Genomic DNA, 16,655 nt, shown 5'->3' with positions numbered 1-16,655 from the left:
AGGGTAACCCAACAATCATTTATGAGCTGCTTTGCAGTTCATGAAAGTTTTTACTAATAATTTGATAATCAACTTGGAAACTATTTTGATAATCTATATAACTAGGTATCTTTACCAAATGTACCTGTACGAGTTTTGTTTGTAAATCTACTCAATGTCTAGCCTTCGTTTCAAATGGGTTAAGATGAAATAATTGTCATTTCGGTTTTAAACTGATTTAAGCCACTGTTAACCACCAATTCTGGCAAGTTTCAGAAAGGCCATATGCACTTGTTGCCAAGTGAGAAACAAATAGCATAAATATACTTAAGCTACTCACCAGTACTTCCGAGAGTCACCAGTGGAACAGGGGAACGAAGTTGTCAGTGCCCCATGGAGGCCGTGACTGGGCACAGGGACAGAGGTTGGATTCTACAAATCTCAGCGCCGTGAAGGCACTGATCCCACCGAGGATGACCTTCATCAACTGCTCTCCCAAGCCCTGCTGCAGAACAAGGTCACCTGTACTCGCCTAAGTGATGTCTTTCATTATGTCACCCCTCTCTTGAGAACTCGCTCTCTGGCCTATCCCCAGGACCTAACATTTTCCATCTCTTTCTACCTTTGGAATACGGGTTTTCAATGTCAAGTTCAGGGAAAAATAAATAAAAGCTTGACTATCTCATTACTCCCCTGCTCAAGTCCGTCCAAGGGCTTCCCACTTCTCTGAGTCCAGTCAAAGTCAGCCTCACCAAATCCTCCCTGATCTGATCTCCCACTGCGCCACTGCTCATTTCACCCCAGCCAAAGTGGCCTCTTGCTTTTCCTTCAGCAGAACAAGCACGCTCCCCACCCTAAATTCACCTGCCCTTGCCACTGCTTCTGTCTGCAACATCTCCCCCCAAATAGCTAATGGTTTGCCTCTTCACTTTTTTGAGGTACTCTGCTCAACATTTTTTTTTGAAAGTCTGCTTAGGGACCTTCCCTGGTAACTCTATAAACACAGCCTCTCCCCAGTCACTCTGTACCCCGTGACCCTGCCTCAGTACTCCTCCTCACATTACTAAATTTGTCACTGCCCCTGTCTCCCTATTGGAACAGATTCCCTGGGACCAGGGGCTTTGCTCTGTTCACTGCTCTCTTTCCCATGCCTAGAACATACCTGGGACTTAGGTGCTCCAATAATTATTTGTTGAATGAATGATCTTGCTGACCTCTAAGGATACTATTTTTCTTCTTCCTTTTACTGCCAATCCACTCCCCGACCACCCCTCTCTCCATTACCATCTCCCTTTCTCTAATGCTAGCTAAAACTTCAAGTTTTTCAAGGTGAAGTCCCAACTCGATAGCCTGATTGTAAAGGTCTTCCCCAGTCTAGTACCAGTCTACCTTTTCTAGCCATATCTCCCATTAAACTCGCAAACCAACCTCTCTTTCCCTCCCAGTCAGGCTGTCCCACCATCCCTGATTACCTGATTACCTTATTCATTTATATCTTCCTACCTCTGCCTCCCCCCCTTTTTTTTTACATTTTTATTTATTTGACAGAGAGAAGAAAGTGAGTGTGCACAAGCAAGGGAAACAGCAGAGGGAGAGGGAGAAGCAGGCTCTCAGCTGAGCAGGGGCCCAATGCGGGACTTGATCCCAGGATCATGGAAGAGTGACCGGAGTCAAAGGCAGACACTTAACCGACTGGGCCCCCAGGCACTCCTGCCTCCCTATTCTTGAAGTCACAGCCTTCTCTCTACAAAAGTCTCCTTTCCCACTAATCCTTTACCTTTACTGTATTCATTATTCATGAACTTTTTTCACATGTTGTCTTATATTAATTGACCCAGCAGAGTCTTTATTTCTTAATGATGGGATCTTGTACTTTGTATTTCCCATCATTTCCTTATACAGGACTTTGAAAATATCCTAACTTGTCAATGAATGACCAATACTTTGACTTAGTATAAAATCAGCTCATTAAATTTAGACTAAAGAACAAAAACTTTTAAATGCTTGTTTTGGACTTACTGCATTCTGAGTAGATCTCCTGAAAATCTCCTGCTGTCATAGAAAAATTAGAACCAGGAGGAAGACTGTGGGGATCAACATCAGGGAAAAAGATGGGTCGAATCTGATCAGCTGACCTCCGGTTATTGCTAAACTGATGGATCCAGGGATAAAGCTTATACTTATTAACTTCAGAACATCTGCAAAATATGAGCACAAAATTCAGTGTTAACTAAATCTTTTACCAAGAAAGTCTACTTTAAATACTAAAATATAACCCGATTGAAGATTTACTTATATAATTCATTTATACTTAAGGTGTTACCACTATACCCCAACCAATTATCTGAAAATGCACATACAGATGTAGATGAGTAACCAATAGTGAATTAAAAGACAGGAAAAAAAATTAAAGTAAATTCAGAGATATAAATGTGTTGCTCATTCACATTTTAAAAAATGTATTTCCAAACCTCAAACTCAAGTAAAAAACAGGCCAACCTTTTCTCAAACAAGTGGTATGGGTTTTGTTTGCTACCCAACTATTCTAATTCTCTCCATTTTAACTTCTCACCATTCTCTAACTCATACTGGACAACATATTATTTAAACAAGGCAGCTAGTTATTTTTTTCCAAAGCCCCTCTTCTGGCTTTAAAAATAACAACTCTTTTCCACTGTTTTCTAAAAGAGGCCACAGAAATTCTAAGAGATGTTTCCAACTCAGTCATATGAGCATACATGGCCATCCTATCAGAATTTGATTACGGGAAAAAGTTATGATTGCTACACTGAACTTACTCCACTAAAGAAACAAAGGGGTGAAGAAGTTTAAGGAACAATGAGAAAATACTCCAAAGTCTTGAAATTCTGCACAGGGAGCATTTCAGTTTTGTGGGATGTCCCATGATTTTCTAAAAAAGTCACTTACCCATCCCATTTCAACATTCTGTTAACTAAGAACTAATTAAAGAGTGGTAATTTGTATAAGCAACTTGGTTTTAATTTAAGAAACACTTATGATACATATCATAATTAAACACTATGTATTTATCTTCAAATTCAGAATTGTTCAAAAATAGGTAAGTCAATCTGATTCTGAGAAATTACTATTTCCAGCAAAAAGTAAATTAAATACCTGTTGAGTACAAAGTTGGAAGAAAAGAGCATAAAAAAACTCCATTCATTTCCTTGACAAGCATAACCTAGCATAGCTACTTCCCAGGCCAGTCTTCCTAGTCCAGCACCAGGTACCAGAATATTTACTTTAGAAGGATCCCTGAAATGAAATAAGGCAATTATGTCCAACCCCTCAAAGAAAAAAAAAAAAAAAAAAAGAAGAAGGCAAAATCCACATTAACAACTAGAAACTTAGATATTCAGTAAGAATAAGCTCACTCAAAATTGACTTTTTAAAACTAAGAAATACTTCTAAATATAAATGAAAAATAAGGGTAGGAGAAATTATCATATGTTTAAATATCGGATGAGGGTTTTATGCCCTAAATACTTTTTGGGGAAAAAAAGAAGTCGCCTTATATCTAAAGACTTATGAAGACACTCATACTCCTAGCATAGCTGTCACTTGAAAAACTATCTCAAGAAGACAAATTATCCCAAAAGGAACCCAATACACACAAAGATAGAACAAAATTATTTTATCATAAGACAGTGAAACAAAACGTTATTTCTAAATTCTATAACTAATACAGTAGGTTGTGTGATTAAATAGATGAAATATACGTAGATTTTTATGGGTTAGTTATAGCTTTAAGATCCTGTATATTTTAGCTGGCAAAAGAATTTGGAAAGAAGGTATTCTCAAGGGGAAAATGAGGAATTGCCTTCTAACCGAGCATAAATAATGGCAAGTACATCACACCAAACCACAGACTCACAACCCAAATGCTCTCACTTATTAGTATCATACTACAGAAACAAATTCTCTTCACTGTAAGATCCACCATCCATTTTCAAATGGCTAAAAAGTCTTAGCAAAGCAAGGGACTTTCTCAGAAATTCCAGCCAATCAGTATAATCCTAAGGAAACCAAAATGGAATTCTTATAGAAACCAAAGGCAAATGTGTATAATCATCATGTCAATTAAAAAAAAAAAAACTTCACTATTATCTGCATTCTCCAAATTTAATTCATAAATCATAAACAATTTCCAAACCTTCCCATGTATAATTCTCTTTTTAATCTTTATACTATATGGCCTTTAAATTTGGTGTGCTCCAAACAGCAACAGGGCTTTTTACTAGTGGCCCATACAGTAAACCTCTGCCATTTCCCACTCTGAAATGAAGCACCAGACAGAACTAAGGGGTTTTTGAAAACAGAGTCTATAAATACAGTAACATGGGAATTTGTCCCAGGTCATCCATCTGAACTACGTGTTATTTGAATAAAAACCTTCACAAATTCTATTTAATTTTATTGTTGAATTTTATATATACAGTAAGACACAACCCAAAATTTGTTAAAAGGGACTCCTGACAAATAGGCTCATTATGATTAGGAGACATTCTTTAACACTTGACATGAGGAAACTGATGCCAACCGGCCATATAAAATGCTTTCTTCTCATTTCAAATTACAATGTTTGTGTGTGAATACTCTAATTTTTAATTGACTTACTTGATTAAATTTCTCACGAAGAGAATAGGTAACATCCTCCCATGTGGTTTAGACCTACCTGTATCATTTATCTAACAAGTATAGAAAGCACATATATAATTTTAGTATTCAAATTGGAAAAGCTACTGGCCACGCTCTATGCCACCCTTTGTAGGACAGACCTGCCACTGTGGCACCCCACCGGGGCCTCTCTCTCCTCTTCTACTCCCGATCAGAGTACATAGGGAGTATCTTCTCTCTATCTACTACTCTCCCCATCTACTTCTCCCTTCTACTCCCACCAAAACCCGTACCATTCCAGAATTACCTCTTTTCTTCTCTCAGTTCCCATTTGCCCAATCAAAACATGCATTTTTTGCATGTGGCTGTGCTCCCCTTAGATTAAAAAAAGGGGGGGCAAAGTAATGTAACAAGAGTAAATATATTTAGAAGTAAACTCATAGAGTACTTAAATCGTTATAAAATATAATCACGAGAGACTAAGGACTCTGAAAAACAATCTGAGGGGTTTGAAGTGGCGGGGGGTGGGAGGTTGGGGTACCAGGTGGTGGGTATTATAGAGGGCACGGCTTGCATGGAGCACTGGGTGTGGTGAGAAAATAATGAATACTGTTTTTCTGAAAATAAATAAATTGGAAAAAAAAATAATCACTAACAATGTTTGGATGGCTGATGAGCTGAGTAGAACAAGAATTTTGAAATCATGCTAACCCTAAGGCAAAGTTGTGTTAATATTGGTACTGACAAATTTTTTTTGGTCAACTTATGGAAAGTTAACTTGATGACTACCACTATCAAATTCTCCGTACCCAAACAGGCCCAGAGAACTCTCTACCCCCACCTTGTGGAGGAAAGCGCTGTATACAACTGCTATTAAAACGCTGTCATCAAGCTGTGAAGAAGGCAGACTGTAAGCCCTTGATTAGTAAGAGTTAACAAAGATTATGATCTATCACCTACATTATGACAAAAGGATTTCTGTGGACATACAAAAGGAGACACATTAAAACAAATGCCACAGAATTGAAAAAAAAAAAGAAAGACTCAAGTAATGAATGAGCAAGATGGAGAGAATTTTTCTCTATGTTTTTGTTCTTGGACTTTTTTTCATGGTCATTTTTGAGGGACATTAACAGCAAAATGGAAAATCCCTCTAATTATAGTGTGTATAAAACTAAAGCATTTTAATAGGCAGTTTCTTCTATGACTGCATGTTAACTCTAGGGCATTTCTATGAAGGTATTTCTGGTGGAAAATAAGGGAAATAAAGTCTACAGATAGACCTTTAGTGTGATGGGACTGTACACTTGGCAAAACCTTAGAAAACCAGGAATAGAGGCATATAATATGGGGCTCAATGCTGCCACTAGAGATTCTTAGTAAAAATAAGTAAGCAAAAAGTTTACCTAGTTATTAAGGTCCAAATATGGAGAACCAGTGTATCTACTACAAATGTGACATCCCTGATAACAGCAGGAACAATTTCGACAGTTTACTCCAAACAAGCAAGAAGGAAGAGAGTACACCTATACCGACAAAACGTGGAGCTCCTGTGTATCTAGAGAACGTGGGACAGGCTGGTATCACCGTTCTGTGCTCCAAAGATTACCAGCAGGAAATGTTCCTGAGAGAGGCTTCTTTTATTAGACATGGAATGGTTTCTGCATTGCAGATGGAGATTAGCAAGTTCCAACACACAAAATACTCTCTCTTGAGTCAACATGCTGACACTTAGCTGACCCCGGGCAGTTCGGTGTGTACACACTTTCAAGCCCTCCCAGTGTTCAGTTCTATCCAAATCCCAGCAGTTCTCTGTTCAATAACAGGAAAAGCCACTCACCACTTATGGCTACTGGACACGTAAAATGTGACTAGTCTAATGTGATATGAGGGCAAAACAGATGACAGATTTCAGTATAAAAAGGGAATGTAAAACACCTTAATAATGTCACATACTGATTTTATACTGAAATAGTATTTCAGATACACTCAGTTATTAAAGTATATTATTAATTTCACCTGTGACTATGAGCAAATTTAAAATAACATATATGGCTTGCATTATATTTCTGCCGACCAGCACTGATCCACACAGGGAAATAGTAAAAACACAATTCTGAGCAAAAGTCAATTGTGAAATGACACCACAACCGTTCTATTAATTCTTACAATATAAAAAACATAAAATGTTTTGTTTAAAGGTATATAAACATGTCGTTATTATAGGAAGGTAAAGTTAGAGTAACAACTTTGTATTAGTTGTTATCTCTGGAAAAAGAGAATATACTCAGCGTGTTTTACAGGGCACGGTTTAAACTGTATCTGTAATATTTCTTTTAAAAAATTTATCAAGGGCGCCTGGGTGGCTCAGTGGGTTGGAGCCTCTGCCTTCGGCTCATGTCATGATCCCAGGGTCCTGGGATCGAGCCCTGAGTCAGGCTCTCTGCTCAGCAGGGAGCCTGTTTTCCTTCCTCTCTCTCTGCCTGCCTCTCTGCCTACTTGTGATCTGTCTGTCAAATAAATAAATAAAATCTTTAAAATAAATAAATAAATAAATAATTTATCAAGGGCGCCTGGGTGGCTCAGTGGGTTAAGCCGCTGCCTTCGGCACGGGTCATGATCTCGGGGTCCTGGGATCGAGTCCTGTGTCGGGCTCTCTGCTCAGTGGGGGGCCTGCTTCCTCCTCTCTCTCTCTGCCTGCCTCTCTGCCTATTTGTGATCTCTGCCTGTCAAATAAATAAATAAATAAATAAATAAAATCTTAAAAAAAAAAAAAATTATCTAAGAAACCTCACACAAACAAAACCAAACACTGAATGAAGTAGGTATGACAAAACTTCAAGGATTAACAGAACTAGGTATTGAAATATTTTTTATTCAAAGTAGTGAATGGGGGGGGTTGCCTGGGTAGCTCAGTCTGTTAAGTGTCTGCCTTTGGCTCAGATCTTGATCCTGGGGGTCTGGGATGGAGCCCTACATCGGGCTCCCTGCTCAACCGGGAGCCTGCTTCTCCTTTTCCCTCTGCCTCTCCATCCTGCTCATGCTCTCTTTCAAATAAATAAATAAAAATTTTCCTTAAAAAGGTAGAAAATGGGTTAGAAATACCATTAATGCCTAGTACCTTCACAAATATCCCAGTTTACCTCTTAATTAACTCTCAACAAAGCACCCCCATTATCAAACAACTTCTCACCAATTCCTTACTCTTTAGACTCCTATACACCCACAGAAACTCAGTTTAAATTACCACCTTATCTATGATGTTTTCCCCAAATATCCCAGGCAAAGCTTGGACTCACTTCTCAATAATTTCAGCACGTCATACCTCTGCTATAGTTTACATACCAAGTTTTTCTATGACTCACAGGCCAGGGACCTATTTTTGTAAATAAGGCTTTACTGGAATATATTCATGCACATACACAAATTATCTATGGCTGTGTCCTACAACAACAGAGGTTGTACCCAGAGACTACTCTGCCTGAATAGCCAAAATATTTGCTGGCTGGCCCTTTAAGAAAAAGTTGGCTATCCCTGATTTAATGCATCTTGAACATCTTTCCTATTTGTACACAGAGCTTCCTTATCTGTTTTATAACTGAATCAATAATCCACTACATGACTATACCATACAGTCTCCAAATCCTCTAATTAAGGACATTTAGATTTTTCCCCAATCTTTTGTTATTATAATGTTAAAATCTTTGGCATAAATGATCTTCCAAATGCAGGAATGATAGAAAGCTTATGCAAAATGAATTCCAAGAGTCAAAAGATACGCATTTAAATTTTGTCAGCTATTACCAAGTTGCCTTCTAAAAATTTTACTGATTTATTCTTCCTTCAGCAAGCTATGTTTCCTCATACCTTTAGTTAAGTTATATAACTTTTAAACTTTGCAATGTAAGAGGTGATAAATGGCATCTTAGTGTGGTTTTCACATTTACATATTCTTATGAGGTTGAGGATCTGGTATTTCTTTTTCTGTGAACTGTCTAGTTACACTATTTTTCCACTGAGTTATTACTCTAGATTTATAAGCACTTGAAATCCTGAACTTTAAGAGCTTAAGATTTTGTTTGAAAGATCTGAAATAAATATTTGTTTTGGGCTAAGAGGGCTTTCAGGATAAGGGATAAATCTAAATTTTCAGTCTCTATTCCTGCATTACTTGGCAGTCTACATTTCCTCCATTTTCTCTTTTTAAATGGTCTCTTTTAGCTAAGAGAATCCTTTCATAAATTACAATTTATATTCTTTAATGTAGGTAGACAAAAAATGCTTCTTTAAAGCTTACCATATAGTTTCCTAATGCCCAACTATATGAAAGAAGAACTATATTCAACTGGCGAACCGTATATCTGTTTCATTTTGGAGTGAAATGCAAAGACACGATCGATTTTTCTCCTACACACAAAGTATCACTTCATTTTCTTCTAAAGTGGGGTGGGTTAATGAAATTACCATATAAAAATATAGTCCCAACAGTTTTCAGGATTCACAAGAGAATATGGTTCTACACGGCTGTGATTTCATTTGGGGTGGGACTCAAGCTTAAGAATCTCCTTCCTTAGAAACTATAAACTTTATAGCACAAAATTTTAAAATTCAAATGATAACATGATTAGTCACCTGAAAAAGTGAAACTCTCAATACATACTGTTCAGGCCATCAAATGAAAAGCTAGTGTGCGTATGTTCATATTTGAAAAAAAGGTTTAAACTTTGAGCTCATACTTCAAGAAAAATTATACTGCTAATTTCAATGAACTGCTCACTAAAGTATAGTCCTAATCTATTTAAAACCAAAACAGACCAGAGGCTAGTAACTACCAAAATGGTTGCCATTCAGCACAATTAAAATAGCATTTCCTTAATTAGCCAGTAGACCGCAATACAGATGTCAATCTGTGGCTTCAAAGTCACTTGTGCTTGCAAACTCAGGCACTTAAAAACTCTAAGTAGGGGCGCATGGGTGTAGGTGGCCCAGTCAGTAGATCTTCCAATTCTCTATCTCCGTGTCATGAGTTCAAGCCCCACACTGGGCGTGGAGCCTATTTAAGAAAACTAAAAAGCAGAATAAAGTAAAACTCTAAAAAGAGACAAATTGGACCAACTAATAAGACAAGTGTGTTTTCACAGGAAAAAATACTTTAATGCTCACAGGTATAGCTACTTCTACATATATTTAAGGATTCTTTCTTTTATAGACAGCTCAGTTAAAAAAGGCCTTCACTGAAATTTCAAAATGAAAAAAACAAAAAACAAAAAACATACAAGCTGACATAAATGTGGATCAAAACCAGCCAAGTGTAAAGACATCAAATTCCCATATGCTTTACTGTGGCATAAACAGGATCCTGGAAACTTAACGGAGACTCAAAGTTGACCAGGATTTTCCTAAAAATCAATTTGGATGCTGAAGGGCTATAATTAATGTCCCTTTTTCAGGACTAGAGGTTTACTTCTTTATGGCAAAATTATTTAACACGGACACGAACTTTACTGTTTCATTAGTTTTATTTTTTTAAAGTTTTTTGATAGCTCATCCTATCAACTATAAGGAAACCAGTATAAATTTAAAAAGCAAAACAAATGAAATAGGAAGAGATAATAAAACTTTTCCGTTGTGTCCAATAGCACACACAAAAAATAGTTTGACAGATATCTTGGCACACTTCATTTAAAGTTTATCTGCCTGTCTACCCTTATAATATTGATTATTTTCATGGAAGGGAAATGGGTAACTGAGTAACAGTTTTAGGAAAGCAACTTTAAATCTTGTGAAGGTTTAAAAATTTGCAACACTGTAGGGGTGCCTGGGTGGCTCAGTAGGTTAAGCCTCTGCCTTTGGCTCAGGTCATGATCTCAGGGTCCTGGGATCGAGCCCCACATCGGGCTCTCTACTCAGCAGGGAGCCTGCTTCCTCCTCTCTCTCCGCCTGCCTCTCTGCCTACTCTCTGTCAAATAAATAAATAAAATCTTTAAAAAAATATTTAAAATTTTCAACACTGTGATGTGCTTTACCTAATCAAAAAAATTAATTTTGTTTTAATTTTAAAATAACCTAGGGGTGCCTAGGTGGCTCAGTCAATTAAACATCTGCCTTCAGCTCAGGTCATGATCCCAAGGTCTTGGGATTAACTCCTTGCCAAGCAAGGAGCCCGCTTCTCCCTCTCCCTCTGCCACATCACCTGTTTGTGCTCGCACTCTTGTCAAATAAATAAGTAAAATTTTTTTAAAAAATTAAGTAAAATAAAATAACCTATTAAATCCATTAAGAGTTAATTCTTTCTTCACCAGTCCACATTCTATCTGTCAATAACAATAATAATAAAATAGTAGCTAGATAACAGTAAAACAATACTCTATGTAAGTTCACTAAGTACTTTAACAATAGCATGCATGGCCTTTGGTACAGCTGACATTGTTATGCTGTTTGGACAGCATGGTAATATACATGATTCAATGATCACAATTCAATGCATAGGAACAAAGTCATGTTTGAAGACGGTAAAAATAAAGCTAACATAAGCATTTGGCATTCAGCCCTCCAAATATATGCAAACTTTTGTACATTCCAATTACAATGTCTTACTTTATAACCTACTTCTCAGAAACAGAAATATTTTGAATTTTGAGAAAGACCTGGACTTTATGTTTACAGAAGCTATTCAACTATTATCTATTATTTTTAGAGCACAGCACTGAATATATACATTGACAGAGAGTACCAACTAGAAATTTTAAGACTGTAACATCCTACAATATAATAACATATCCCACCATATATCAACATTTATAAAAGTTCATAATAATTATATCATAATTCTAACAGTTGTAGAATATTTAATGTAGGACTACTGATAAAAAGACTAACCTGTAGCATTCATTAAAGTAAACACAGGGAGCCTTTAAAAACTGTCATTTTTAGCTATTCACTCCAACTAAAGCCTACAGTTTTCAAAAGAAGCATTATTGAGGAAGGCTTCATATCCTAAAGAAAAATTAAAAGCGTATTTTAACATTTCCACCTCAATATCCCATCGTTAAAAAGCCAAAGATGTCTCCCAACAAAGAAAAGTCCTGACCAGATGGTTTTAGAGGTAAATTCTATTAACTATTTAATGATGAATGAACACCAATTCTTCTCAAACTCCCAAAAAATTAAAGAATACTTCCTGTAACTCATTCTATGAGGCCAACATTATCCTAAAATCAGATAACATCTCAGGAAAAGAAAATTCACAAGAATTTTCACAAAAGAAAAATTTTTTCACAAAAAAAAAAGATTAATAATACCCTTTATACAGGTGTAAAAATCCTCGACAAAATTTTAGCAGATTGAATCCAACAACACATTAAAAGGATTATTCAGCATGACTGAAAGGAATTTATGCAAGGAATGCAAGGGTGGTTCAACAAAAGAAAGTCAATCAATGTAACATATCACAGTAATCGAACAAAGGAAAGAAACATATCATTTCACTTGACACAGAAAAGACATTTTCTTTTCTTTTTTTTTTTTTAAGATTTTATTTATTTATCAGAGAGGGAGAGCGAGCACAGGCAGACAGAATGGCAGGCAGAGGCAGAGGGAGAAGCAGGCTCCCTGCTGAGCAAGGAGCCCGATGTGGGACTCGATCCCAGGACGTTGGGATCATGACCCGAGCCAAAGACAGCTGCTCAACCAACTGAGCCACCCAGGCATCCCGACATTTTTTTTTCTTGATAAAAATGTTCATGAAACTAGAAACAGAGGGAAAATTCTTTTTTTTTTTTTAAGATTTTTATTTATTAGACAGAGAGAGACACAGTGAGAAAAGAAACATAAGCAAGGGGATTGGGAGAGGAAGGAGCAGGCTTCCCACTGAGCAGGGAGCATGATGCTGGGCTGGATCCCAGGACTCTGTGATCATGACCTGAGCTGAAGGCAGATGCTTAATGACTGAGCCACCCAGGCGCCCCAAATTCCTTAATATGATAAGGGATATTTAAGAAAAACTTAGAGCTAACGTCACACTCAACGGTGAAAAAACCAGAGTTTTCCCTTGAAGACCCAGAACATGATAAGGATGCCCCCTTTCACCACTGTTATTCAACACTGTATTACAAGTTCTGGCCAGACGTATTGAAGGGGAAAAGAAGAGGTAAACCATATCAATCCCAGATGCTATGAATCTGTATGGAGAAAACTGCCAAGAATCCACAAGAAAGCCCCTCCAGCTTATAAATTAAGCAAAGCAGCAGGGTTACACAATCAAGACATTAAAAAATGTGTTTCTATACAACAGCAATGAATAATCCAAAGGAAATTAGGAAAACAATTCTGTTTACAGTAACATCTAAAAGAACTAAATACTTTAGGAATAAATCTGACCAAGGTCAAGAAAGACTTGTACACTGAAAACTACAAAACAGTGGTGAAAGAAATTAAAGATCTAAATAGACATTCTGTGTTCATGGACAGGAAGATTTAATATTGTTAAGATCTCAATACTATCCAAACCAAGCTACTCAGTTAACATAATGCCTAATAAAACTGCAATAGCCTTTTCACAAAAATGAAAAAGTTCATTCTGAAATTCATATGGAATTGCAAGGGGCCCCAAATAGCCAAAACTATCTTGAAAAAGAATAAACTGAAGGACTAATGCTTCTTGACTTTAAAACTTACAAAGCTACAGAAATTAAAATACTATGGAATTGCTGTAAGGGGCAACGTACAGACCAATAGAACAAAGAAGAGCCCAGAAATAAACCCTCACATGCACAGCCAATTGATTTTCAACAATAGTACCAAGACTATTCAATGGGGAAAGGACAGTCTAAAAAATGGTGCTGGGAAAACCAGTTATCTCTATCTAAAAAAATATACCACATACAAAATGAGCTCAAAATGGATCAAAAATACAAACTTAAGAATTAAAACTATAAAACTATTAGAAGAAAGTACTAGGGAAAATCTTCATGACACCAAATTTGAAAAACACTAGTTGGAAAAATACTAGCACCAGAAGAAAAAAATAGATTAATTGGGCTTCATCAAAATTATACAATTTTGTACATCAATGGACATCAAGAAAGTGAAAAGACAACCTACATAACTGGAGAAAATATTTGCAAATCACATATCCAACAAAGAATCAATACATACAAAAAAAAAAAAAGGATCAAAGATCACAAAGACCACACAATTTCATCTCTGACAAATCATCTTCAATCCAAATATAACAAAGAAGACAAAAAGCATGAAGAAAAGAGTCAGTGTTATAAAAAATTAGAAAACCCAAGCATACTATAGTTTCACTGATAAAACTGGGAATCATAAAATTTGTTAACAAGTCTGTGGACACTAATAATATAAATTAAAAGCTTCTTAAATGAGTACTATATATCTCAAGCATTTCTAATAGCTGAAGTATTTGAAATGTGCCTAGCTTTGAAGCCTATGAATAAACTTCTGTCCAGAAAAACATGTCATTAGAAACTTCCTAAATTTTACCTTTTTTTAAAAAGTCAGTGAATTATTATTACCACATTACTTCTGAATCTGGTACATCAAATATTTGGACATGTAGAAACAAGCAATGGAAGCACTGGTTTTTCGTTTTTTGTTTTTTGGGGTTTTTTTGAGTGATAACGTGGCTGGAATAATAATTTCACCTGTGCTCTTAATGTCACTCACTACCTGAGTTATTTCTGGGTCTCAGACTCAGGACACTATAAATCAGATTGAAGAATTATTGTTTTTAGAATTGATCATCAGTGAGAGGCCCCTGGATGGTTCAGTCAGTTAAGCGTCTGCCTTCAGCTCAGGTCATGATCCCAGGGTCCTGGGATTGAGCCCCGTGTTGGGCTCCCTGCTCACCAAGGAGCCGCCTTCTCCCTCTCCTGCTTCTCCTGCTTGTGCTCTCTCTCTGTCAAATAAATAAAATCTTAAAAAAGCAAGCAAGAAAGAAAATCAGTGAAGTATCACAATTGTCATCAACGATGGAATGAAAATAATGAAAGTTTTAGGTAACACAGGAATTGCACGTCTATAATGAATCTATTATCCCACCGACTGTGTGTTCAGCAGGTAACTATAGCAGTGCATGTCAAAAATGTACTGGCCACAAGTTAAAAAACCAGTGAGTGATTTTCATGGCACCCAGCTACAGATAATCTACATGGCATTCCCATGCAGAGGTCCAAACCAGGTGGATTAGCAGCCATTACCTGTTAAAGGCCAGCTAAAAGATACAAAAGCCCAAATCCTATACTTTGCAGATGATAATTCCAATACACCAAGGGTTTCCTGTGGACACAGCAGTTCATTTACTATTGAAGAAATAACTATATTTTCATGCCTGAGAGTCTGTTTCTTAACATTGCAAAGATCTTTCTATTACTCTACACAGGAAAGATACTAAAATCAATGTACAAGAAATAAATGGTGAGATGCAGAGGAAAACTTAGGAACTACTTCATTTTCTAGAAAGTGACAATTGTTACATTGCCATATTTCTAGATGAAAGGTCTATAGACTATTTTTTCTTAAGCGATTGAAGCAACTAATATATGTAAACATTAAAAATTAAAAACACAAGTTTCACTTACCCCTCCAAGCTCACAGCTTGCAAAAGGAGAATGCCTTTTTCCTAGTTGTCATTATTTACTTCAATTTCTGTATTCTTTTACATAAATCATCTGGCATTCAACAAAAAATGAGACATGCCAACCAGAACAAAAATGTAATCCACAGATATGAAAGGAAACCATCGTCAGAACTGACCCACAAAGAGCACATATGGTGGAATTATCAGACAGGGATTTGAAACTAACCATAAAAAATACATTAAAGCATCAAGGAGAAAAGGTCGATCACATGCACAAATAGGAAATATGAGCACAGAGAGAACACACGCAGAAATGTATGTGTATATGGAAGCCCTAGACATTTTTTTTTTTAATTTGGCAGCAGAGTTAAGTCTTTCAATGAGTTTATCAATACACTGGGATAATAAACAATCAGTAAAATTCAAGTAAGGTCAATAGAAATGATCCAAACTAAAATATAAAGAGTTAATGAGAAAAGAAACATCTGACAGGTACCTGAGACACATTGTCAAGCAGTTTCATATACAAGCAACTCAAGTCCCAGAAGAGAAAAAAAAGGTAAGAGCAAACAATCTCTGATTTGGTGATACTTACCTACCCAAACCTTCCAAAGTAAAACAAACATCAAGCAGGATAAACTCAAAGAAAAAAACATCTAGGCACCTCATAGTTAAACTGCTGACAGAGGTCAGGGGTGGGGTAAGGAGAATGGAAAATAACTACCTAATGGGTATGGGATTTATTCTGGGTTCATGCAAATGTTTTCAAACTCTGTAGAGATGATGGATACACAATACTGTGCATCTACTAAATACCATCAAATTGTTTACTTTAAAACCATCGCTTTTGCTCTATGCATTTTACCTCAACTTTATTTATGTATTTTTTAAAGATTTTATTTATTTGTCAGAGAGAGAGAGAGAGTGCGCATGCAAGTGAGCTTGAACAAGCAGTAGGAGTGGCAGGGAGCCCAATGCGGGATTCACTCCCAGGACCCTGGATCATGACCTGAGCTGAAGGCAGATGACTGAACCACCCAGGCACTCTTCACCTCAACATTTTTAAATGAGGGGGAAAACATGAATATGTATGTAGTTCTCAAAACACAGTATAAAATGGCCCTTAAACATATGAAGATATTCAATTTCATTCATAAGAAATGCAAATGAGAAGTAGGCCAAGATATGTTTCTCCACCCATTAGATTGGCAAAAGTTCAAAAGCTTGGTAGTACGATATCTGGCAAAGCTGTGAGTAAACAGGCACTTTCATAAATAGCTGGCAAGAAGGCAAAACAGTACAACGCTTACAGGCATATGTGGCAATAACTGGCAGAGACCCGAAAGTGGCCCCCACCTACCGGTGTCCACGCCTTTTTATAATCCCCTCCCTTTAGTGTGCACAGGGATCTATGACTTGCTTCTAACCAACAGCCACC

At 36.8% G+C, this 16,655-nt stretch overlaps 1 protein-coding gene across 1 annotated transcript in view; it reads right to left on the bottom strand.

Annotated features, from left to right (window-relative positions):
* CARNMT1 (carnosine N-methyltransferase 1) overlaps positions 1 to 16,655 on the bottom strand; it is a 41,105-nt gene that overhangs the window by 10,982 nt on the left and 13,468 nt on the right. Inside the window, exons 4-5 of the mRNA XM_044265877.1 lie at positions 3,115 to 3,255; positions 1,999 to 2,177 (exon numbers count right to left, since the gene is read on the bottom strand). Of these exons, the coding sequence (XP_044121812.1) occupies positions 1,999 to 2,177; positions 3,115 to 3,255 (320 nt within the window). The remainder of the gene's footprint in view (positions 1 to 1,998; positions 2,178 to 3,114; positions 3,256 to 16,655) is intronic.

This window comes from Neovison vison, chromosome 9 (assembly GCF_020171115.1).
Source record: "Neovison vison isolate M4711 chromosome 9, ASM_NN_V1, whole genome shotgun sequence".
Classification (NCBI taxonomy): domain Eukaryota; kingdom Metazoa; phylum Chordata; class Mammalia; order Carnivora; family Mustelidae; genus Neogale; species Neogale vison.
Note: the sequence above shows the minus strand (reverse complement) of the source record. Positions and strands in the feature narration are given on the sequence as shown.